The 23864-nt window shown below is 43.4% G+C and overlaps 1 protein-coding gene across 1 annotated transcript in view; it reads left to right on the top strand.

Annotated features, from left to right (window-relative positions):
- Positions 1–15747, top strand: part of LOC141047058 (uncharacterized) — a 101474-nt gene extending 85727 nt beyond the window's left edge. Inside the window, 1 exon segment of the mRNA XM_073541989.1 lies at positions 6948–15747. Coding sequence (XP_073398090.1) covers positions 6948–7789 — 842 coding nt within the window. The 3' untranslated portion in view covers positions 7790–15747.
- Positions 15748–23864: the final 8117 nt, after the last annotated feature.

Genomic DNA, 23864 nt, shown 5'->3' with positions numbered 1-23864 from the left:
TTTGCACAGGGTGCGCTCAGAGACTCCAGCCTTCAATTTCACATTCCCGTCACAGGCACATATCTTGTATGAATCTATCGCTTGCAGTACATCAGAACCAAGTAAGTTTACGGGTGTTTTGTCACTAACTAGCAGCTTAGTTAGGCATGTGTGGTCAGCCAGTCGAAGGGGCAATGGTTTCGTCATTTTACATTCCTGTATCAGTCCCTCAAACCCTTGAGTGTAAATGGTTTCGTCGGATATGTCAGATGGTTTCACATGTTCCTAGCAAATAACAGTTTTGGCTGCCCCGGTACCCACTAGGAATGGGATTTTTTTACCATCTGGGAGAGATACTGAGACTACCCCTTGTGGACCTGTGTTTTAACAGGAAGGTGTCCTAAGGGGGTAGATGGCTACGGGGTTGCCTATTTCCTATTGTGGGTCTTGGGTCGGGACGTCCGTCATGGCCTGGTTCTCTTTTCTGGTTGATCTGCACTGTCGGCTAATATGGCACATCTTACCGCACTTGTAACATTCAATCTGTCTGCGGTAATTTCTGGCTGGGGTAGCTTTGTGACCTGTCTGGGTGTCATTGGACGCATACTGTATCTGTACTGGCTTCATCCTCTGGTCTAACTCAACACCTTTTGCCACACGCACTAAGTCTTCTATGAGGAATGTCCTCCAGTCGGGCTTAGCTGCCTGCACCCTCTGTCTGAGCTGTAATCTAAGCCCTGCCATAAAAGCTCCATGGAAAAGTTTCCTTCCTGCTTCTCCCATGATGTCATAGCCCAGATCTGCATATCTCAACTTCAGGTTCCCCCAAAACTGGTCTACTGTCTCCTTAGGACCCTGTACCACATCCAGAAGGGAGATAGTGGATTCCCCCTCCTTTCCTTGACTCCATGTGTGCAGACCTCTCAGGAAATGCATCCATGACTCTATAGTTCTTACTGTACGTACTGTGCTCCCAGTCTACTCTCTGCACTGTATGACCTTCCAGCTCTGTTTATATCCTCTAATACTGACTCCATTCTTGCATCCCCAATTTTCCCCCTCAGGAGGGACTCGTAAGTCCATCCATGTGCAGGTGTAGGTGTTGTTTAATCCTACCATCCATCTATAAAAGGCCATTGGCAAGTCAAATGGGTGTGGGGCGTCTTTGACTAATGTCATTTGGTCCTTTGGACTCCATGGTCAGTAATGAGACACAGTAGTTGTCTGTATAGTCGGTTGTGCGGGGGTAGATGTTGCAGCTGCTGCGATACCAGTCGTGTCCATGGTCTGATATTCCCCTTCTTCCATTGTAATCAGCATACTGTTTTCTGGTTTTACTACCATGTTGTTGTATGTACCCAGGGACCTGATACTGAGTCTGACCCTGCAGGACTGGGTATATCCCTGTGCCCTTGTGGGGTCTTGGTCTCCCGCAAGCAGAACATTGTTCACGCCAGTCGGGGTTTTCCTGTCCCCACACACAAGTCCATCCCTCTAGTCCTGCCATAGGATGGGCCTGATAAGGTGGAGGCGTTTTTATTTTCCTTGCATACCTCACTCCTTTCGGGGTTTCTTCCTTAACCCAACAACCATCTCTCTTCATTTTCTTTGCTACCTCTGCCCAAGCCTTTGCTTGTTTTATTAACTCATTGTGAGCAATCCATCCCCTGCTTGGTGCTAGAGCAGACTCCCAGAGAGAGTAATCCAGTGGATCACCCTCCATTCCTAAACCTTTTAACAACTTCTTTGCCTCTTTTACAGCAAACTTTCCTTTTCTTCTCTCTATTATCTCACACGCCTTGCAACCCTCCTGATGATCTGAACGTTCTGCGTTTCCCATTTCCGTCTGATCTCTCTGTCTGCCTCTTTCTCTGGTTGTTACTCACTATTCTCTTAATACGTGCTGCTATTTTGTGCCCACTTCCCAACTTCGCTTGCAATTCCTTGACCTATGCCGACTGCACTTCGCTAATTCGATGCATAGGCTTGCGTGCCGTTGTTATAAGGGATTTCCGCTCAGTGTCTGAACTTTCGTGACCTAAACTGCCTCCCCACCTTCCCAGTTGATAGGTGTCAAGACCGTAGAAACCTGATAAAGAAGTTTACTTATTTAGTGGTTTGGCCAACGTGACCCCACCCGGTCACCTCCCACTAAATCTCTACATGCTCAGTGCGAGATGGCACTTCTCTGTAATTAATCCTAGTATATTCAGCAATTCTATATATCAACCAGAGAGAAAATCCAACTAACCATAGGCAGACTAATATGACCCAAATTTTCTCATAATCTTCTAGTCCCATATGAGGCAAGGCAGAAATTGAACAGTCCTATACCATGGAGGGTGCGATCATGCATAACCCACACAGTTGCAGCTTCCCCAAGATATCAGCTAAGTTGTTGTAAAACCCGCAGGCCAACAGAAAACACGGATAGGGCAAGCCCAACCACGTGCAATCCAATTTCTCTGCGTGGCTCCGCGACAACAGCAAAATATATTGGTTTCAGCTTATCTCAGGTGTGACTATGTGTTTGACTTCCTAGTGTTCCTCCACTCTATTTCTGGTACCAATTGACCAGTTAGCATACCTAACGGACTCCCTTATACATTCAGAATTTTATGTCACAATCCTTATTACATGCATACGGTCATTCAATTCACTCAGGGAGTCTCATCCTCTACACACACATTCACACCTCCAATACGGTATACCGTTAATGTATCACAAGGATATTCTATGGTTCTTTGCCAAACAACTGGTCATATAAGAAGACGGCTATACTGTACCCGAAACCCGGCTGCAGAGCATGTGACAAGAGGAGACACAAAGTTGTAAGAAACAATGGCTCTTACCTTCACCAGTGATTTTAGTCTGTGTTTCCTCTAGGCCTCAGTCTGCGGCTGCCGGATCTCAGATGCCGGGGGTCTTCCTGTTGCGACCAGCCCGCCCAATGGGACGCCAAATGACGAGTTTGATCTTTATCTCTCAACGGGAGATCTTTAGATATACTGGATGGTAGCCAGATTGATAGCTTGTTGCCCGGGCAAGGTGACTGATCAACACAGAGACAGGTTATGTATCTGCAAAATGCCACTCAGCTGTTTAATCACATCAAGTTTATATACTCTTTTGAGTAGGCGGTTACATTACATCATCATATTCCATTAGACAGTTGATTATTCAAGAGTAAGCATAAATGGTTTCAACCAATCATATTCATATTCGGCAACCAATCAGATTGTACTCGGCTGTTAATTATTAGATACATTCGGGAATTTCCAGAAAAAGGTGGAAACAGGTATTGGTTATGCAATACCCTAACATTAGCCTCATTAACCTGTCTTAATAAGGGTTCATAGCCCCTTTATCTGTTTCTAAGACTATGTACTCATTATCTACCTTAGGCCTACATGGAACTCGTGATATGTTCTTTAGTTGCATGAATCATAAGACTTATAGAGGTGAGAGGCAAGAATAACAGGATTAGGTGAGAGTTGATCTCTTCTCTGTCAGCTAATATCATAGAAGTATGGAGAGTGAGACCCTAAGAGCGTATGAAGGGACCCCAAAGAATCAGGGTTTCCCTATCACATGTATATATCCAAAATAACTATTATTATAAGGTAAATATAGTGCTCTCTATAAAAAGAAGATCAAGGCACCAAAACTCCACATTATCAAAATGGAAGTTAAAAATAAAATTAAAATGGAGAAAACCTGGAGAAAAAATCAATAAAAAAATCAATAAAAACCTCATACTCCCTATTAATGCCAAAAGGTTCCAATGTTTGAAGAACAAAAATCCAATAGGACTCTCTTTCTTTCAATCTTTGTATCCTGTTGCCACCTCGTCTATCCAGCTTGATAACTTGATAACGAAGCTGAGAAATATTGTGGTTATGAGAAATAAAATGAGCTGGAATGGGTAACAGAGTTCTCTTACAGCTGATAGTGGATTTATGTTGAGAGACACAGTCTCGGATATGTTGGGTAGTCTCTCCAACATATCCGAGACCACATGGGCATTTTATGAAATATATTACATATGATGAGTCACAATTGTAATAGTCCTTAATTGGAAAAATCTTTCCCGATCTGGCATGGGTAAAGGTTTCACCTTTAGTAATGTTGGAACATTGCAAACAATGCAAGCAAGGAAAAGTCCCTTTGCGTAATGGCCTAAATAAAATTTGTCTTCTTGAATCACGGGAACTACCAATGTCTGCCCTTACTAAAAGATTGCGTAAGTTAGGAGGTTTTTTGTAACAAATCAAAGGTGGAGCTTGAAATTGGGGTATCTGAGGATAAGAATTAGAGAGGAGTGGCCAGTGTCGACGAATAACCTTATGGATGATATACATAAAGGGATGGTATGTGTTAACGAAGGCCTCCCTATTAATTTTAGTTGCAGGACTAGATATAGATGGAGGAGAAAAAGACAACAGGGAATCGAGATATCCTCGGGATTTGAATTTGGATTTCATTTCAGCAAAACGACCAACACGATTAAGATTATCAGACACAATATGGTTAATACGTCAAAATTGTGATCTTGGGAGAGATATTTTTTCTTATGTGTTAAGGATGACAGCTAGTGAAATGTAGGAGACTATTTTTGTCTGTTGGTTTTACAAACAAATCAGTGGAAAGGGAACCATCAATATCTCTAATAACCCTGGTGTCAAGAAAAGGAATAGAAACTGAATTATATTGCATAGTGAAAGATAAACCTGCACCTTTTGTATTAATATCTTGGAAAAAACTCTTAAGAGAAACCAAGTCACCCGTCCAGATGAGAGAAATGTCATCTATGTATCTCTTCCACAGTACCGAGTACTGTTGGAAGAGAACATGTGGGTAGACAAACTCTAATTCAAATTCTGCCATAAAAATATTGGCATATGGGGGCACCACATTTGAACCCATTGCAGTGCCACTTGAATAAAAAACTGATCCTCAAATAAGAAAAAATTCTTTGTTAGAATGAGAGTCAACATAGAGATACAAAAAGATTGAATGTCACTAGAAAAATCCGTTTTATTTTCTAAAAAAAATTTTACGGCTTGAATACCCCTTGTATGGCTAATACTAGTATATAAACTAGTGACCTATAATGTCACCAAGTAACATTTAACCGAAATTAAATTCAAATCCCTAATGCAAGACAAAAAATGTGATGTATCTCTAAGCCATGAGGGGATCAAATGTAAGAGAGGAGAAAAGATCTTTTCAAGTACAACAGATAACGGTGATAATATCTTTACCCTTTTGTTCTCCTCTTCTTTCTTAGAGCTTTTGAAACTTCAATATATAGCCACACAGGTACTTATATCCTTTTACTTGTTGCACAGTTCCTCTATGGTACCTTTAAGCTGCGTTAGGCTGTATTTTATTTATGGTATTTGAGTAACTGTTCTCTCCCCTCTTTTTTCCCTTTTTTTTTACAGATTGTACTTATTGATTTATTGTGAGGATTTATTCTGATGATGGAGTCCTTACTCCTGAGAGGAAAAAAATCTTTTTAGTTATTTCTGTAAATTTTGTCAATGTATTGCGTATATTGACCATATGTCTTCTTTTATTATAAACTTTTTTCACTCGCACTAATACGTCAGTCAGTGATACTGTACTTATTTCATTTTGTGTCATTCTTAGACATGATTCCTAATTTTACATTATTATTATATTTTTTAAATATAAATACCCTTGATAAAGGCCTGCTCAGCCGAAACGTTGGGTTCTGTGTGACTGACAAAATTTGCATATTCAAAAATCATTTTCAAAAGCCTCAGGTTTTATGATATTATTGATTGATTTTCCTGGCGGCTTGGTTGTCTTTCCCCATATATATTATACAATCGTGTGATCACCATTTTGCTGCTAGACAACAATTTCCACCACCCAAAACAGTTCAGATGACGTTGGTCATTGAAAGCCCTTTTCTATAGAAGTTTCAACTTGGAGGAACCACTTACCCCCTGGGATTAGAAGACGCTGATCATTACCTGCCCAGATCTGAAAACTAAAAAGCCAAATGACAGTGTACATAGAATGTGCTGACAAGTTAGAAAATTACATGAAGAAAAATATTATGATGGGTCTGTAAGAGAAAGTGGAAGGTAATGATGCTGTTGGCTTCCTAGATCCCTGATATCTTATTGGATGAATCTACTTTCTCTCCCTTCTGTGCTGCTGAATGTGCTCATATGGTCCCTACAAGACCAGGTCCAGTCTTTCTGGCCAAACTTCTCTTTTATGATCACTAACATTAAATGTGCAGTGAGGCCAAGTGTGAATTTCTGTACAATAACAACAGAGTTTCCCTTTATCCTGACTTTTCAGTTTAAAAATGACTAAATTCAAACAGGGTCGTGAGAAACTGCATAAAAATATTACACCTTTTATAAATTTCAATGATTTTATTCAAAAATAATAATTGGTTTTATTCTTGGCAGATGATTGTACCAGGAGATCAGGGGGACAGCTGACATCTTCAATTTTTAAATCAGATGATCTTGAGATTACACAGGATACAACTGAAGTGAATGCCATTACTCCAGATATACCATCATCCCTTCAAAGCAAAGGTCAACCTTCTGATCCTTTGAAACAGGTCCTGTCTTCTGATTCATTACTGACCCCTGAGGAAACTCAAAGTCACAAAATAAGCATTAAAAAACAAACTTATAAAGCAAATAAACCATTCTCACGTTCTGAATATGTAAATAGTTTTCCCCTCGAAAAGTCTTTTCTTAAATATCAAAAAATTCACACAGAGGAGAATAGATTTTCTTGTTCCAAGTGTGGGAAATGTTTTAACCAGAAATCACATCTAGTTACACACCAGATAACTCACACAGGGGAGAAGCCTTTTTCATGTTCAGAATGTGGGAAATATTTTACAGATAAATCAAATCTTATCACACATCAGAGGACTCACACAGAGGAGAAACCTTTTTCATGTTCAGAATGTGGGAAATGTTTTAACCATAAATCAAATCTTATCACACATCAGAGAACTCACACAGGGGAGATGCCTTTTTCATGTTCAGAATGTGGGAAATGTTTTACAGTTAAATCAAGTCTTATCACACATCAGAGAACTCACACAGGGGAGAAGCCTTTTTCATGTTCAGAATGTGGGAAATATTTTAACCATAAACCACATCTTATCACACATCAGAGAATTCACACAGGGGAGAAGCCTTTTTCCTGTTCAGAATGTGGGAAATGTTTTAACAATAAATCACATCTTATCAGACATCAGGGAACTCACACAGGGGAGAAGCCTTTTTCATGTTCAGAATGTGGAAAATGTTTTACAGTTAAATCAAGTCTTATCGCACATCAGAGTGCTCACACAGAGGAGAAGCCCTTTTCATGTTCAGAATGTGGGAAATATTTTACACGGAAATCAAATCTTATCACACATCAGAGAACTCACACAGGGGAGAAGCCTTTTTCCTGTTCAGAATGTGGGAAATGTTTTAACAATAAATCACATCTTATCAGACATCAGGGAACTCACACAGGGGAGAAGCCTTTTTCATGTTCAGAATGTGGAAAATGTTTTACAGTTAAATCAAGTCTTAAAGCACATCAGAGTGCTCACACAGAGGAGAAGCCTTTTTCATGTTCAGAATGTGGGAAATATTTTACACGGAAATCAAATCTTATCACACATCAGAGAATTCACACAGGGGAGAAGCCTTTTTCCTGTTCAGAATGTGGAAAATGTTTTGAGAGGAAATCATCTCTTTTTAGCCATCAGAGCAGTCACACGGGGGAGAAGCTTTTTTCATGTTCCTAATGCAGGAAAAGTTTTATTTGGAAATTTAACTCTTAATAAACTTCAGAGTAGTCACACAGGGGAGAAGCCTTTTTCTTCAGAATGTTGTTTTAACCGAAAAGTGTATCTTATCATTTCTCATGTTCGGTCTCTTTAAAATATAAACAATCATACTCTCCTTCCATGCCTATGCTGATTAATTGGTGTCGCGATTCACATTCCCGCATTTCTTATCAAAGGGCACATCTTCCCACTCTGGTGCCATTACTGCCTCAGCTTGGAAAAAGCACTGAACTCACAGGCTTGAGCTGTCTTACATTATGAAAGTCTTGCAATTTCTCCTTTCTTAATGTCGGTCTCACAAGAAAACAGCTCCACAAATCTTCTTGTGTTCTCACCGATGCCCACATACTGAGCAATGTTTGCTTCACAGGGGAATTTACCTCCCCCCTCCCAAACCACAGGGGATTCTGATATGTGGAACACCATAATTGATTTGTATATCATATTGCATCTATGCCAACTAAACAAGACATGGAGCAATTTATACAGAGGCTGGAGACCACATACAAAACTGAAAATATGTTCCCTCACTTATAGCCTGTCACAGCTTACTGTCAAGGTACAGAGATTACAGGATGATGTTTACAAGTTTTGGACCATCAACATGCTCATAAACTAACACTGGATCTTTACAGCCAGCAAATAAACAGTCTGCATAATATGGTTGATGACCAAGAAAATCACAATAATATCTGGATAAGAGGTATACCTGAAAGCATCAATACACAAGTGATTATGCAGACACTGCTCACTTTATTCAATAATATCCATCGTGATCCTATCGATAAGGACTGCTGGAGATTGATAGGATGCACCATACACTAGACAATCATGGCTCAAATTCTGAGAGTACAATAGACATTATTTGTCGCACATTTTTTCAAAGTAAATGAGCCCATTATGAGGAAAACAAGAGAGTTGGGTCTTATTAATTTCAATGTAAAATGCATACAATTGCTCACAGATCATTTCTGAATGAGCACTCTCCACCCGTGCCTCTGGGAAATCCCTTTCCCCTTCAGGGAGCTTCTTTCAGTCCTTCGGTCCGTACCAGGAGGCCCTCAGAGCAGGGGTCTGCTGTACAATTCTATGTCTTCCCACCTTCCCCTACGGGAAGGTTGCCTATGCACGTCTTTCCCCTTCTTCCCCTAAGGGAAGACTGATCCTAACTTCCCTTCTATTCTCCCACTCCAACCTTCCAGCTCCACCCACCTTCTAACATCCTTTCCTAGCCAGCAGGGATGGTGAAGCACATCACCTGCTGCTGTGGTGGATGCAGTGTTGTGTAAGAGCCAGGTCTGGTGTCTCCATCTTACCTGAAAGGTGGGATACTACACCTCTGGTTGAGGTGCAGTACCTCTGTGGCGACTGGACCCTCAGGGGCGCCACATTACCCCCCCCATTAAGCGCAGCACGTCCACGGGCTGAAACAGAGTACATGATGTTACAGGGGAACATACAAACAATTTAAACACGTGTTATCAGGTAAAACATATTCAAACTCAACTTCTCTTTATGAGAGACACTCTCTCACTTCAACGTTACATGATAACATTACCTTACATTATCTATATCTTACATCCTAGATAGTTATCCATTCCTATCTTCTATATTGTGCTACTGGCAGCAACCATTACCAACTGTGAAGTTCGTTACCAAGTCAGGCCACACTATCCCTGCTGAAATACTTTCATTATTCCTTATGTCTTGCATCTATCTATACAATACTAACACATGTCCCTAAACTGTTTGGGTGACAACAGTTGCTAATTGGTTCGCCACCTGCTCTGGACACCTTGTCCCAGAAACAATACTTCTCTCATTTACTATTAGACATTCACCATATTTTACAAAAAGCCAGTTCCCTACTTAATAATCTACGGATACCTATTAGTTCTGATACTCTACCAATGCTATACTAGATTTTCACAATAATCCTATACACTATCAATATACCGTTTCCTATACATAGTATAATATTTACAATCATAATAACATTTTTATTAGTTACAATGAAAAAACAGTCATTATTTGAGGTAAGTGGCAGATTCTATCCCAGCCGGGGTATCTTTTAGTGTCCTTGTGCTGTATGGAGGACCCGCTCAAAACCTCCAACGTTGGTTTTGGGTGGGCGGCAAGATATAACTGGTTTCCCCTTTAGACCTCATCTTCGGCCACACCTAACAGGTTTTTCTTCAGGTCTGTAGTTGTTGTGCAATGATGAAGTCTCTGTATTTTAAAAGGCGTGTAAAACCAAGAAGGAGCACCTGAATAGGTGCTAAACCATATACAAAGAAAGTTTTGATCACTCACTGTTCATGATCCCATTGTCTCTACTTCTTTTTCTCCTTATGACTATAAAACATAATCAGATATAACATGTTGCCAAAGCCCCCCTGGGTCTAACTATTTACAACGGACTTGCCCTAGTCTCTGTTCATTTTAATGGGGCTGAATGATACAACCTCCTGGTTACATTGAAGCTGTTTGGTTCCCTGGCTTCCAGGGAAGAACTTCAGGACTACTGCGTCTTGGATGGATTATGATTGCTGTAGAAGCCTTGGTATATACTGCTTGCGGAGCTTCATCCAGTAAAGTCTCCTCCTGTCCTATTGTTGGCAATGATGATGGAATGGCTGCTGGTTGAGGTACAATTGCAGCCTGAGGAACAATCTGCCTTACTGCAGCTGGTGTCACTGCTGCTGTACGTGGCACTGGTGGTATTGCCATGGCTAGGATTACACTGACGGAGCCTCAGTTGTTGCCCCCTGGTGGTCCTGTGGAGCTATCAGCTCGGCGGGAATCCTGCGGACATGAAGCATGTACCATCTCCTGTCTCCAAGATGGCGGGTAAAGGAGACGTACTCGTCAGGGAACAGATCGCGCTCCGGATGTCCCTGGATGAGATGAGCTTCGACATCCCGCCTGTTCACAAACAGGTTGGGAGCTTTTCTGGAGTCCTGTATGAACCCGAATCCTCTGTCGAGGTCGAAGCAGAGGACTCTGCCCCAACCCATGGGATTACAGTTCTCCAAATGCTCATCCTGGGCCTGGATCTTGCCCCTTAGATCACGCTTCGCCAAGGCCAGTTTCTGCATTTGTCGCTTCCTCTCTTTCTGCTCAAATTCAAGTATCTGCCTATGGCAGAACTCTTCTGTGGTGATGGGGAACCCCATGACATCAGCTCCCTCTTCCTCCCACCTGGGGATCTTCAGCCTGCTGCATGCTGCGGGAGTTGACTGCGGTATGGGGACAGGTTCCAGGATCCCTCCCCTGGGCGCAGCTTTCCGGTCCCCGGCGATGTCCATGACGACCTGGCCGGAATTTGTGGTCGGTGGTAACCCGATGGGGCCTAGCAGGGCATCCCTTGTCCCAGGGGCGCTGACCGTACCTATTCCTCCTGGCCCGCAGTCATCTTTTACAGGCTCCGGTGACGGAGAGACTGGTGCGGCAGGTACTGGCGAAGATGGTACCTGGGAAATGGCGGTGGGTATCATTGGTGGTGGTACCTTGGGACTGGCAGTGGGTACCGGTGGCATTGGTACCAGTGTTCTGGCAGTTTCCTCCTGGGTAGCCTGTCTTTTCTGCGCAAGCAGAGCCTGCCACTGACGCAGACTTCTGTTCAGCTCCTCAATTTCCTGCTCCAGGTTGACATACTCCGAGGGGCCGGAGCCTCATTCCACAGAGTCGGGAGAAGGTTGCATTTCTCCACCGCACTTCACAGGCCTCCTTCTGCTCTCCATCATGGCCCCCTGGTGTACTGGCTTCTCCTATGCTCTCTTTCCCGCCGTGGGGCCTCTCTCCACCCCCTGCTGGCGGTGTCTTTTTCCTTTGCTGCCATACCTGGCCAAGATCCAGACCCCTCTGGCTGTCGGCCATGATGCAGTTGCATAGAAGTACAGGCAGGAGAAGTTCATGCTGCTTCACGCTCTTTCTAGGGTACCGCCCACGATGGCATGCCTAACCGCACACCTCGTGGGACCGCCATAGCAGCCATCTTTACAGTCAAAATCATAGTCCAATAAATGTGTTGTGGTTTGCCCATTGTGGTTTGTTATTTCTCAGTACAGTCAAATTTCTGGCACACAGGACCCGGTGACACCGAGCATCGAAATCCTGTTCGTGACACCAAGTTGGAGCGCCCGCCAGGGCCGTGGGGTACTCTGTATCGGGCCGCTTTTTAAAGGGACAGTGTCACTGCGGCGGTGACCCGGTCCGTGGCCCTGGGCGTCCAATAAAAGGGGTATATTTACAGGGGATTGAAAATAAAGAGTTTTTGTATACAGTGTTCGTGACGCCACCTGTGGTATCTGATCAGAAGGGACCAGCGCTGCAGTGCACATCCTCTGGGACTGATGGTGTGATGCAGCAGAGTTGGAATAGCTCTCCACAGGCAGAGCTTAGTCCCAGTGCAGTTGTAGAAGAAATTGAGGCCGACGGTGATGATAGTGTTAGGCAAGAGATGTAGCAGTGCTGAGAATGTGACGCAGGAAGAATGCAGAAGACACAGCTGGGTGCAGTTCCGAAGCTTTACTCACAGTTCTGTCTGCAGTACAGATTCCCGCTTGGTGCCACGTCCTCCAGGTGAGGGATCCAGCCAGCCTCCAGAAAGATAGAGAACACCTTTCCAGAATTTCCTGTCAGTATGTGCCTTCCCTGGCCATCTCACAGTGCGGCTTTCCACTTTCCTTCCTTTCCAGCACCTCACAGTCAGTGTCCCAGGCCAGCTGCCGCGAACCCTGCCGGATAACGTGACCCAAAACGTTTCCTTGATCCTTTCTGGCTGCCTTTCCGGAGAAGATAACTGTGGTAATTGGCTGTGGCCCCTAAAGGAGCCACAGCTGTTGGCTTGCTAACTGAGTCCTGTTCTCCACTCCACTAGGCTAGGGGTCGAGACCCTTCTGCGACCTGGATTTCTCCAACCTGATGACCGTCAGCGTGGAACGAGCCCCACGGGGAGCACTCTCCACCCGTGCCTCTGGGAAATCCCTTTCCCCTTTAGGGACCTTCCTTCAGTCCGTACCAGCAGTCCCTCAGAGCAGGGGTCTGATGAACAATTCTATCTCTTCCCACCTTCACTTACGAGAAGGTTGCCTATGCACGTCTTTTCCCTTCTTCCTCTACGGGAAGACTGATCCTAACTTCCCTTCTATTCTCCCGCTCCAACCTTCCAGCTCCACCCACCTTCTAACACCCTTTCCTAGCCAGCAGGGATGGTGAAGCACATGCTGCTGTGGTGTGTGGTGGATGCAGTGGTTTTTTTTATAGCCAGGTCAAGTGTCTCCATCTTACCTGAAAGGTGGGATACTACACCTCTGGTTGAGGTGCAATACCTCTGTGGCGACTGAACCCTCAGGGGCGCCACATGTATTTTCAAAAATCCAAGCAGCATGAGACCATTCTGTGATGCCCTGGACATTCCCAGAATCCATATATCTGACTGGACATCTGCTCCACCATTGCCACAGAGAGTTCCAGCATGTTGCAGAAGGCTTTCAATGGATCAGGAACTTTCCAGATGGGAAAGGAACCTACCAATCGTATGTGCTTCTGAAATGAAACTTGTCTCCACTGATGAGAGAGACAGTTTGCAGATGTTTGGTTGATTCTTTAAGAATATAATTACATATAGCTTAATAGAGTTTTATGTTCCTCTCTCCCACTATAAAGGATGTCTCAGTTCATATAAGATCTTAGAACTGCATATAAGTTGAGCTCACATTATATTACTGTAATATCTGGCTGTATTAATTTACTTGCTATGTATTCCATGGTTCCCCTTAGTAGGATCCCTAGGACCGAAAGTAAGACTTACACCTGTAAAAAAAAAAAAAAAACACCAGTTATGGATTTGAGTTGGGGTCTGCTTATTTCGCAGTTTCTTTGTGTTCAATATATCCATAATCTATATGCCTTGGAGGTAGAGAGGTAGACGTTACTATCTACCTTCTATACTTCCTCCTTGCTCTTAATCTTACTATCCTTTTTTTCCTTCCCCCTTTTTTCCATATAATATGGCACAACTATAACTTACAAGAGCTACAGAAAACAAAAAAAGAGTAGTGAGTGGAGGATAAGCGTATATGTTTGGTATCACAAATCTTGAGGGATGGATTATTCAAGAGCTTTGAACAAATAAAGGCCGATTTTTAACCTTCCAAATAGGGTCGTTGATCAGTATCTGCAAATACGTCATGTGTATAGTACACTATCTAGAACAAACGCCTTACTGATTTATAGATCTCACAATAGATACCATTCCTAAAGTGGTGGACACAAAAGGTGTAATATCCCTTATTTATAGGCAGTTAAGGCCCTTTCACACTAAACGATGTCCAGCGATCCCACCAACGATCCGACATGATGGGATCGTTGGGACATCGTTAGGCTGATCGCTGGTGAGCTGTCACATAGACAGCCCCAGCGATCAGGACGAGCGACGCTGGTTTCTAATGTAAACGGCGGGTATCCAGGAGCTGCGCGACTCCTGGATATCCGCTGTTTACCTTGGAACCCGGCGTACACGATGGTTTCCAAGGTAAACATCGGGTATCTAGGAGTCGCGCGGCTCCTGAATACCCGATGTTTACATTAGCATCCAGCGTCGATGATCGCTGGTCTCTCGCTGCCACATGCAGCGATGCGCGTTGGGAAGCGGGAGACCAGCGATCGAAAAACTGCCCAGGCCGCTCGAGCACGATCAGCGATAAACGGCAGGGGGACCGGTCGCTGATCCCCGTCACACACAGTGATCTCACTGGCGAGATCGCTGATGTGTCACAAAATCAGCGATCTCGCTAGCGAGATCGCTTAGTGTGATGGGGCCTTTACTGGACCTACATTTGATAGTTAAGACAAAATGGGAGGATGATGTGGGTCCTTTGAGGAGCAATGGGTGAAAATGCTGTATGTGACACCTAAACTTTACTTGTCGGAGTCACAAAGAATGTTCCAAATTCCTCTCATCCATAGGGTATATAAATCCCCAATGTTGTTATGCACCAGAGAACTCACACAGGGGAGAAGCCTTTCATGTTCAGAATGTGGAAAATGTTTTAACTAGAGATCAGATGTTGTTATACATCAAAGAACCCACACAGGGGAGAAGCTTTTTCCTGTTTAAAATGTGGGAAATGTTTTACAGAGAAATCAACACTTGTTACACATCAGAGGACTCACATGGGGGTGAAGCCATTTTCATGTTCAGAAGGTGGAAAATGTTATGTGAAGAAATCATCTCTTTTTCATCATCAGAGTACTCACACAAGGTAAAAGCCTTTTTCCTGTTCATAATCTGGGAAAGTTTTAACCAGAAATTACATTTTGTTAAAACCAGCAAATTCATACAGGGAAGAACTTCCCTGTTCAAAATGTTTTAACCAGGAAGCATATTTTGATAGACATCAGAGAAATCACACAGGGGAGAAGCCTTCTTTAATGTATATTCCTAATGTGAGAAATGTTTTACTTTGAAAGACACACCTTTATCAGGAAAAAATTCTTGCTAATAAGTGTCTAATAGACTGGAGACGGCTTCCTGTGACACAGGAGAACAATAAGATAATGTCCATCCTGATCACTGAGAAAACTTCTCTCCTCCAGCCCCACACTTATCTACATTAACTGATTGGTGCAGAATAGAAGAGGAAGGTTCCGGGACCTGCACATCCTGAGGGAGCAGCAGAAGAACCTTCTACCTGACTAGGTCAAGGACCTGGACCTTTCAGATCATAGAACACTGTTTTACATATTTTCAAAAGTTGTCAGGTTCAGTTATGAAATGAGCCATTTCTTAATGATTTAGACCTCCTGACTTCAAATCTAACAATGAAAATGTTTAATTGTTTCTTGTTTCTTTGATATGAAAGAGTTTTCCTTTTACTGCTACATATAATAAAAGCATAAAAGTTTCAGTACTTTGAAACATTATTATTTTTGCAAATATAAAGATGCAGAGTATTTTGTTATGCCAATTTTTAACATTTATTTAGAGGAATTTTAGCAACAATTCAAATAACTTAAACTTGTCTAAACTCTATTGTGAATAAAAAACAGTTGCAGCGGTTTATTTTCTGCAGCATGTCAATTCTTTGTGCGGATTCCACAGCGTTTTTACAGCAATTCCATTATAGGAATCCGCAGGTGTAAAAACGCAGGCCAAATCCGCACTAAATCCACTAGAAATCCGCAGGAAAACCACAGTAAATCCGCAAGTAAAATGCAGGCATTTTGACCTGTGGATTCTGCAGATTCTGCGCGGAAAAATCCACACACAAATCTGCAACGTGTGCACAAACCCTTACAATTGTCCAACAGTAACCTGCAAGCATTGATGGATTCCATATTCCTTGATATCTTTTCTCCATAGCCTCAATATCTTGGTGAAATCTCTCACCGTTCTCGTTGCTCACTGCTCCGCAGTTTGGTGGGAAGAAGCTTAGATGCGAATGTAAGAAATTAATCTTTAAGTTCGTTACAGTAAAGATCTTTACATGTTTTGAAGAGATAAGCACTAGCATGGGGTTCCCGGGTGGGAACTGCCTCAGCCTTCTGATTGGTTATAGACCCTTGCTTGTGCCTCCTGTGCCTGGAGAAGATTCTCCTTTATGATAGGCATTACTTTCGCCATGCTCTCCTGCAGCTGCGGAACACAGAATAATATTAATAAATATGGGTATATTGGGGGCGCTAATCCTATAGGGGGGGATATCCGCTGCAAGACAAAACAACAGACCACTAAGTCGTTTAATTATAATACAGATAATGTAGAAAATGTCTGCGCTGAATAAACCACACAACCCCACAAAAGCAAGGGTTAAAGAGGCCAAATATAGCAATAAATTGCAAATGGATATGGGGATCTCAATTAATCAATATATACAATGAAAAAACAGAATGTCCACCAAACATATGTTCTAAAAAACGCAGTAGCAGAAAACACACTGAATGAAACTACCACTATATAAAAATAGATAAAAGGATCAAACATATATAATAGGCGTATAAATAATAAAAACACTTTAAGAGGATATATATATGTACCTTAGGTGCATTCCAAAAAAACGTTCAAAGCCTCATAAGGGGACCAGAATGTAGCGATTATGAGGGAGCTAATGAAGTTGAGGCTCCATCGCTGCAATGATAATCAAATACTGTACATACAGAGTCTAAAAGCAAGACAAGAGTACGTTTAAGGCACTCAGTCCAGCAATATCTGCTGAGAACTGTCCCGGCCGGTGACGGTCTCTTAGTTACTCACTGTACGCTGCTCCCTCGGTGCGCCGCACCTTTCATGCATAAATACCTTTTTTATATCGGTTCAGATATATGTAAACTGCCGCTGTCCGGTCCGCTGGGCGGGGCTTATTCAACTGCCTCCCCCCCTCCCTGTCTTGCTCTACACAAGAAGAAATGCGTAGAGCAAGACAGGGGGGGGAGCAGTTGAATAAGCCCCTCCCAGCGGACCGGACAGCGGACATCTGAACCGATATAAACAAGGTATTTATGCATGAAAGGTGCGGGGTCAGGGGGAAGCAAAAGTACTAAGAGAATCCTTATGTGACACACAATTGAATGATATCATTATATGATATCTCAGAAAAGGGGTGACAGATTCCATTTAAGTGTTTATCCAGACTTTAACACTTTACAGCTCAACGGTAATATTCACACAGATTAATAGGTTGCTCACAGAGGAAACACTTTCTTCACCACTCCACCCTCTATATGTATAATGCTTCCTTTTTCATGTTTATCTCCATACATACAGTGGGTACAGAAAGTATTCAGACCCCTTTACATTTATCACTTTTTGTTTCATTGCAGCCATTTGGTAAATTCAAAAAAATTCATTTTTTTTTCTCATTAATGTTCACTCTGCACCAAATCTTGACTCAAATAAAGCAAAAATATAGAAATTTTTGCAAATTTATTAAAAAACAAAAGCTGAAATATCACATGGTCATAAGTATTCAGACCCTTTGCTCAGTATTGAGTAGAAGCACCCTTTTGAGCTAGTACAGCCATGAGTCTTCTTGGGAATGATGCCACCAGTTTTTCACCCCTGGGTTTGGGGATCCTCCGCCATTCTTCCTTGCAGATCCTCTCCAGTTCCGTCAGGTTGGATGGTGAACATTGGTGGACAGCCATTTTCAGGTCTCTCCAGAGATACTCAGTTGGGTTCAGGTCAGGGCTCTGTCTGGGCCAGTCAAAAATGGTCACAGAGTTGTTCTGAAGTCACTCCTTTGTTATTTTAGCTGTGTGCTTAGGGTCTTTATCTTGTTGGAAGGTGAACCTTCAGCCAAGTCTGAGGTTCAGAGCACTCTGGAAGAGGTTTTCATCCAGGATATCTCTGTACTTGGCTGTATTCATGTTTCCTTCAATGGCAACCAGTCATCCTGTCCCTGCAGCTCAAAAACACCCTCATAGCATGATGCTGTCACCACCATGTTTCACTGTTGGGATTGTATTGGGCAGGTGATGAGCAGTGCCTGTTTTTCTCCACACATACCTCTTAGAATTATCACCAAAAAGGTCTATCTTCTTCTCATCCGACCAGAGAATCCTATTTCTCATAGTCTGGGAGTCCTTCATGTGTTTTTTAGCAAACTCTATGTGGGTTTTCATATGTCTTGCACTGAGGAGTGGATTCCGTCGGGTCACTCTGCCATAAAGGCCCAACTGGTGGAGGGCTGCAGTAATAGTTGACTTTGTAGCACTTTCTCCCATCTCCCTACTGTATCTGTGGAGCGTTGCCACAGTGATCTTGGGGTTCTTCTTTCCCTCTCTCACCAAGGCTCTTCTCTCACAATTGCTCAGTTTGGCTGGACAGCCATGTGTAGGAAGGTTTCAGGTGGTCCCACACTTCTTCCATTTAAGGATTATGGAGGCCACTGTGCTCTTAGGAACCTTGAGTACTGCAGAAATTCTTTTGTAACCTTGGCCAGATCTGTGCCTTGCCACAATTCTGTCTCTGAGCGCCTTGGCCTGTTCCTTTGACCTCATGATTCTCATTTGGTCTGACATGCACTGTGAGCTGTGAGGTCTTATATAGACAGGTGTGTGCCTTTCCAAATCAAGTCCTATCAGTTTATTTAAACACAGCTGGATTCCAAGGAAGGAGTAGAACCATCTTATGGAGGATCACAAGGAAATAGACAGCATGTGACTTAAATATGAGTGTCTGAGCAGAGGGTCTGAATACTTATGACCATGTGATATTTAGTTTTTTCTTTTGTAATAAATTTGCAAAATTTCTACATTTGTATTTTTCAGTCAAGATGATGTGCAGATTGTATATTAATGGGAAAATATGAACTTTTTTGAATTTACCAAATGGCTGCAATGAAACATAGAGTGAAAAATGTAAAGGAGTCTGAATACTTTCCATACCCACTGTATTAGGTCCAGCACCCATTATACATTCCCTTGGTCATTCTATTTACTGATGGCACATTATATATCCAGGCTTGGGATAATAGAGCTCACGCTTCTTTGGACCACGCCTCTTGACCTGCTTGTCCTCGGCTATCGGACCCCGCTGGTACGCAGCACAATCGCAGTTGCTGGGCCTCTCTGACCTTTTCTGGCGCCTGCGCACTGTAGTACTTTACTTTGCCCTCAATAGGGCAGATAAGTACGCCTGCGCAGAAGCGCGATGCCAGGGAGTCATGAAGCAAGCAGGAGGCAGCGATCATGGGAAGGGAGGGGCCGGACCTGGACCTGCCACACCGATCAGAGCGGACCGCACTCAGAGTGAGAATAATAAAATTATTTTTTCTTCTCTTTCAAGTCGGATCATGGGGCTATCCACAGCATTATAGAATGCTGTAGATAAGCCCTGAAAGGCGGTGGCCGCATCTTATATCAGCCAAACCTGGTGACAGGTTCGCTTTATTAGAGAATTGTATACATATGCACTATGCACTGTAATTTTCTTATTGCTGGATTAGACAGCATGTTTGGGCCCTTCCCTGACATCTGTATTTGCATCTAGTCTTACTGTCTCCATTTATAGCACTGTATTCTCTAAGTAGTGTGATCAACTTTTTACTATTGAGGCTGCCTATGCAGCATCAGTAGTGAAAAGATCTAATGTTAAAAATAATTGTACAAAAATAAAAAATCGGGTTTTATTCATCTTCCGGCGTCCCGCGCAGCCTTCCCAGGCCTCAGTGATGCTTCCGTTCCCAGTAATGCCTTGCGAGACCTTCGATGACGTCGCGGTCTCGCGATACTGTAGCGATCTCGTGAGGAATAGGGACCGCTACAGTATCGCGAGACTGCGATGTCATCAAAGGTCTCACAAGGCATTACTGGGAACAGGAGCATCGCTGAGGCCTGGGAAGGCGGCGCAGGACGCCGGAAGGTGAATATAACCCAATTTTTTTTTACATTTTTTATTCCATTTTTTACAGGGATATGGTACCCACAGCCTGGAGGAGAGTCTCCTCTCCTCCTCCCCCTGGGCATCATCCGCAAATGTTCTGCTTACTTTTCGCATGGTGGGCACAGCCACATGCGGAAAGTAAGCAGAACAATGCATTCCTATGTGGGCGGAATCCCCGCGATTCCGCAAAATTAATGAGCATGCTGCGTATTTTTCCGTGATGCGATTCCGCTGCTGAAAAACCCGCAGCATTAGCACAGCATTGCGGAATCCCATAGGAATGCATGGGATGCTGTTTTTTTACGTTTTCGCAGCAAAAACGTGCGTTAAAAACCGACGTGAAAATGCGAAAAAAACGCAAAGTGTGAACGCAGCCTTAGGCTACTTTCACATCAGTGATTTTTGCCATTCACGGCAGATCCAGCAGTTTTTCCGTATCTGCCACGCAGGGCCGGTTTTTCGGCAAAGTGGGGCCCTTGGCAAAGTTTAAAATGGGGCCCCAAATGCTAACATTGCATATCACACAGAAGCATTTCGATTGTATTTACATGCGCTGAGTTCAGGCCACTAAATGAGTGTGATCGACAATATTGAAGTCGTTCAACACTTGTTTCCCAGCCTCTTTCCACCGTCTGAGAAAGAATAATGGGGACAGAACGATCACTAACAGATCACCATACAGTATCATGTTATCAGTAGCACATCTACAGTTTACACCTCATAGGACTCCATATAATATGATGTGCCCCATCGTCCTCCATATAGTATATTACACTCCTCAGTCCTCGATATAGTATAATATACTCCTCATAGTCCTCCATATAGTATAATACACTCCTCATAGCCCTCCATATATTAAAATACACTCAGTCCGCCAGTCATCCATGTAGTACAATTACCGTATATACTTGTACATAAGCCGACCTCCATAATTTTTCCACAAAAAACTGGGAAAACTTATTGACTCGTGTATAAGCCTAGGGTGGAAAATGCAGCAGCTACTGGTAAATTTCAAAAATAAAAATAGATGTCAGGAGCACCGCACTGCACTTGCTCACTGAGCCAGTGCACTTGTCCTGAGTAAGACAAACTGTGCTCTAAGATACCTGTGGAGCGGGCAGCAGCAGAGAAGATGCGTGCTTCAGACCAGCAGGACGCGAAGCACATGACTGCTGGGGGCGTGGCCTAAACTCCAGAGAGCTAGGAGCTGAAGGAAAACTCCTAGGAGGGTAACTACAGGACAAAGTTACTAAGGGGCATAGACAGGGACACACGATGAGGAAGTACGGGGGCAGCCGGCTTCCTGATCGCTTCTGATATGACTAGAGCTGGAAAGTTTGCAGAAGTTGCGGAGGACGAGCGATTACTGACCAAAGCCCTCTCTCAGTAGCAGCATCCCCTGCATAGCCTTGGATTTCTGCCTGGCTTCCACTGAGACATCCTCTGCCTCTGATGCTTACCAGGAATCTCTGCTTTTTGCCTAGGCCTTCCTCTTCTCGGTCTCTGTCTATCGCCCTGCTTTGCGCCTCCTCATCCAGAACAGGGCGCAGAACAGGGCGATAGTGACCGAGAAGAGGAAGGCCTGGGCGAAAAGCAGAGATTCCTGGCAAGCATCGGAGGATGTCTCAGTGGAAGCCAGGCGGGTCTGGAGCAGCAGAGGTAACGCCAACCACAAGCTCTGCAGCGTGCCTGCAGAGACTCGTATGTCAGTCACTCCATGCCACCGTCATGAGCTTGTCCAGTCTCAGCCCGTACTTAGGGTTCCCGGCCAAGCGTCTTTTCCGTTTCCCGCCCCCGCTGCCACTTCAATCACTGTAGCAAAACTTTTTTTTATGGAGCCATCACTTTTGCGTGGAGTGCGCAGGTGCCGCACGGCAAAATTATATTAAACAACATCTGAAAGGGGCAGGGAGACCGTGTGCTCACAGAGTGTGGGTCACATCCTCGGGGAGGGCGGTCACACATTCTCCCTCAGTGTCCGCGCTGTGTAATGAGGGCATGCAGCAGACCCCCGCAGCAGTGGGCAGGCCAACCCAGGACAAAAAAAGACAAACCTTGCTCAAGTGCCCCTCCCCACATCCTCCCAACCTAGGCACGTGCCCTCAGTGCCTAGTGGCAAATACGGCCTTGAGAAACTCCTTATTTTATCATCCATTTTCAGTGTTATGTTGTGTTTTTTTTTTTTAATATTTTTATTGATTTTTTTAACATAACATCGGATAGGGTAACGTAGCATAGGATAGGATAAGATATAGCATCAGCAATGACACTGTAAATTACCAAAAGTACATATACAAATCTTACTTGTCAGACTACAGGTCCGTATAACTTTTTAAAATAGTATATAGATACATAGATAGATCTCCATCAATGCCTTGTAACCAGAGATGAGCGACTTTGCCTTTTTTAGGGTCGAGTCGGGTTTCATGAAACCCGACTTTCGCAAAAGCCGGGTTGAACTAAATCGTCCGACTATAGCGAAAAGTCGGAGGCCAACTGAAACACGACACCCAATGCAAGTCAATGGGGAAGCAAAGTTGGCAGCAAGTGGAGGACAGTAAACACACCTACAGTGCCCATTTCAATGCCAAAACATCAATTCTTATTACTGAAGCTTGTCAACCTTAATTTACTTCATAATAATAGTTACGCATTGAAAACTGGGGGTTATTTGGCTAAAGTTGTGGGGGGGTAGGGCTGGCTCCAGGTTTTCGTGTGCCCTGGGCCAAAGAGTGTCAGTGCCACACATACCACAACTCATGATGCTCCGATACGGCACAGAAAGATAGGTATAGTACAATGACAAATACTTCACTGCTTACATGACATGACTGATCTAATTTAAATTGTACAATAGCTCAAAAACAGGACAGTATATTACTCCATACAGTGTTATGGCCACCACATTGTGCACCATACAGAATAATGAGCCCCATCAAATGGCCAAGTTCTCCAAAAAATATGACATAGTTGTCATGGGAGATTTCAACTATCCAGACATTTGTTGGGAATCTCTCTCAGGCAAAACTAACAGGTCAAGGAAATTCTTATCCTCTCTTGCTGACAACTTTATCTTCCAAAAGGTAGGGGAGAAAACAAGGGGAACTGCTACCTTGGATCTAATCCTTATAAACAGGGAGGAAATGGTTGAGGAGGTAAAAGTGGCTGGAACCCTAGGAGGTAGCGACCATGCTATTTTAGAATTTTGGATAACTAGAGGAGGAAGACCTGTGAAGACTCAGACGTCAAGGTTAGATTTCAGAAAGGCAGATTTTAAGGGATTCAGAAAGAGAATTGGAGGGATCCAATGGCTGGATATCCTTAAAGACAAAAATGTCCAGGAAGGATGGGAAATCTTGAAAAGTGAAATTCTCAAAGCACAATTGTTAACAATTCCGAAAAGAGGGAAGAATAGGAAGCATTTAAGGAAACCAGGATGGATGAACACAGAACTTAAGCACATGCTAAAAAGGAAGAAAAAAATGTTTATAAAATGGAAAGAGGGAGGCATATCTAAAGAAGAATATAATGCTGTCTGCAGAACCTGCAGGGCACAAATCAGATTATCTAAAGCTGAAAATGAATTGAGGCTTGCAAGAGATGTCAAAAGCAATAATAAAGGATTTTGGGGATATGTCAAAAGTA

This window comes from Dendrobates tinctorius, unplaced genomic scaffold (assembly GCF_039654945.1).
Source record: "Dendrobates tinctorius isolate UK_male_01 unplaced genomic scaffold, ASM3965494v1 ptg000126l, whole genome shotgun sequence".
NCBI lineage: Eukaryota > Metazoa > Chordata > Amphibia > Anura > Dendrobatidae > Dendrobates > Dendrobates tinctorius.
This window is presented reverse-complemented; position numbering and strand designations above follow the sequence as displayed.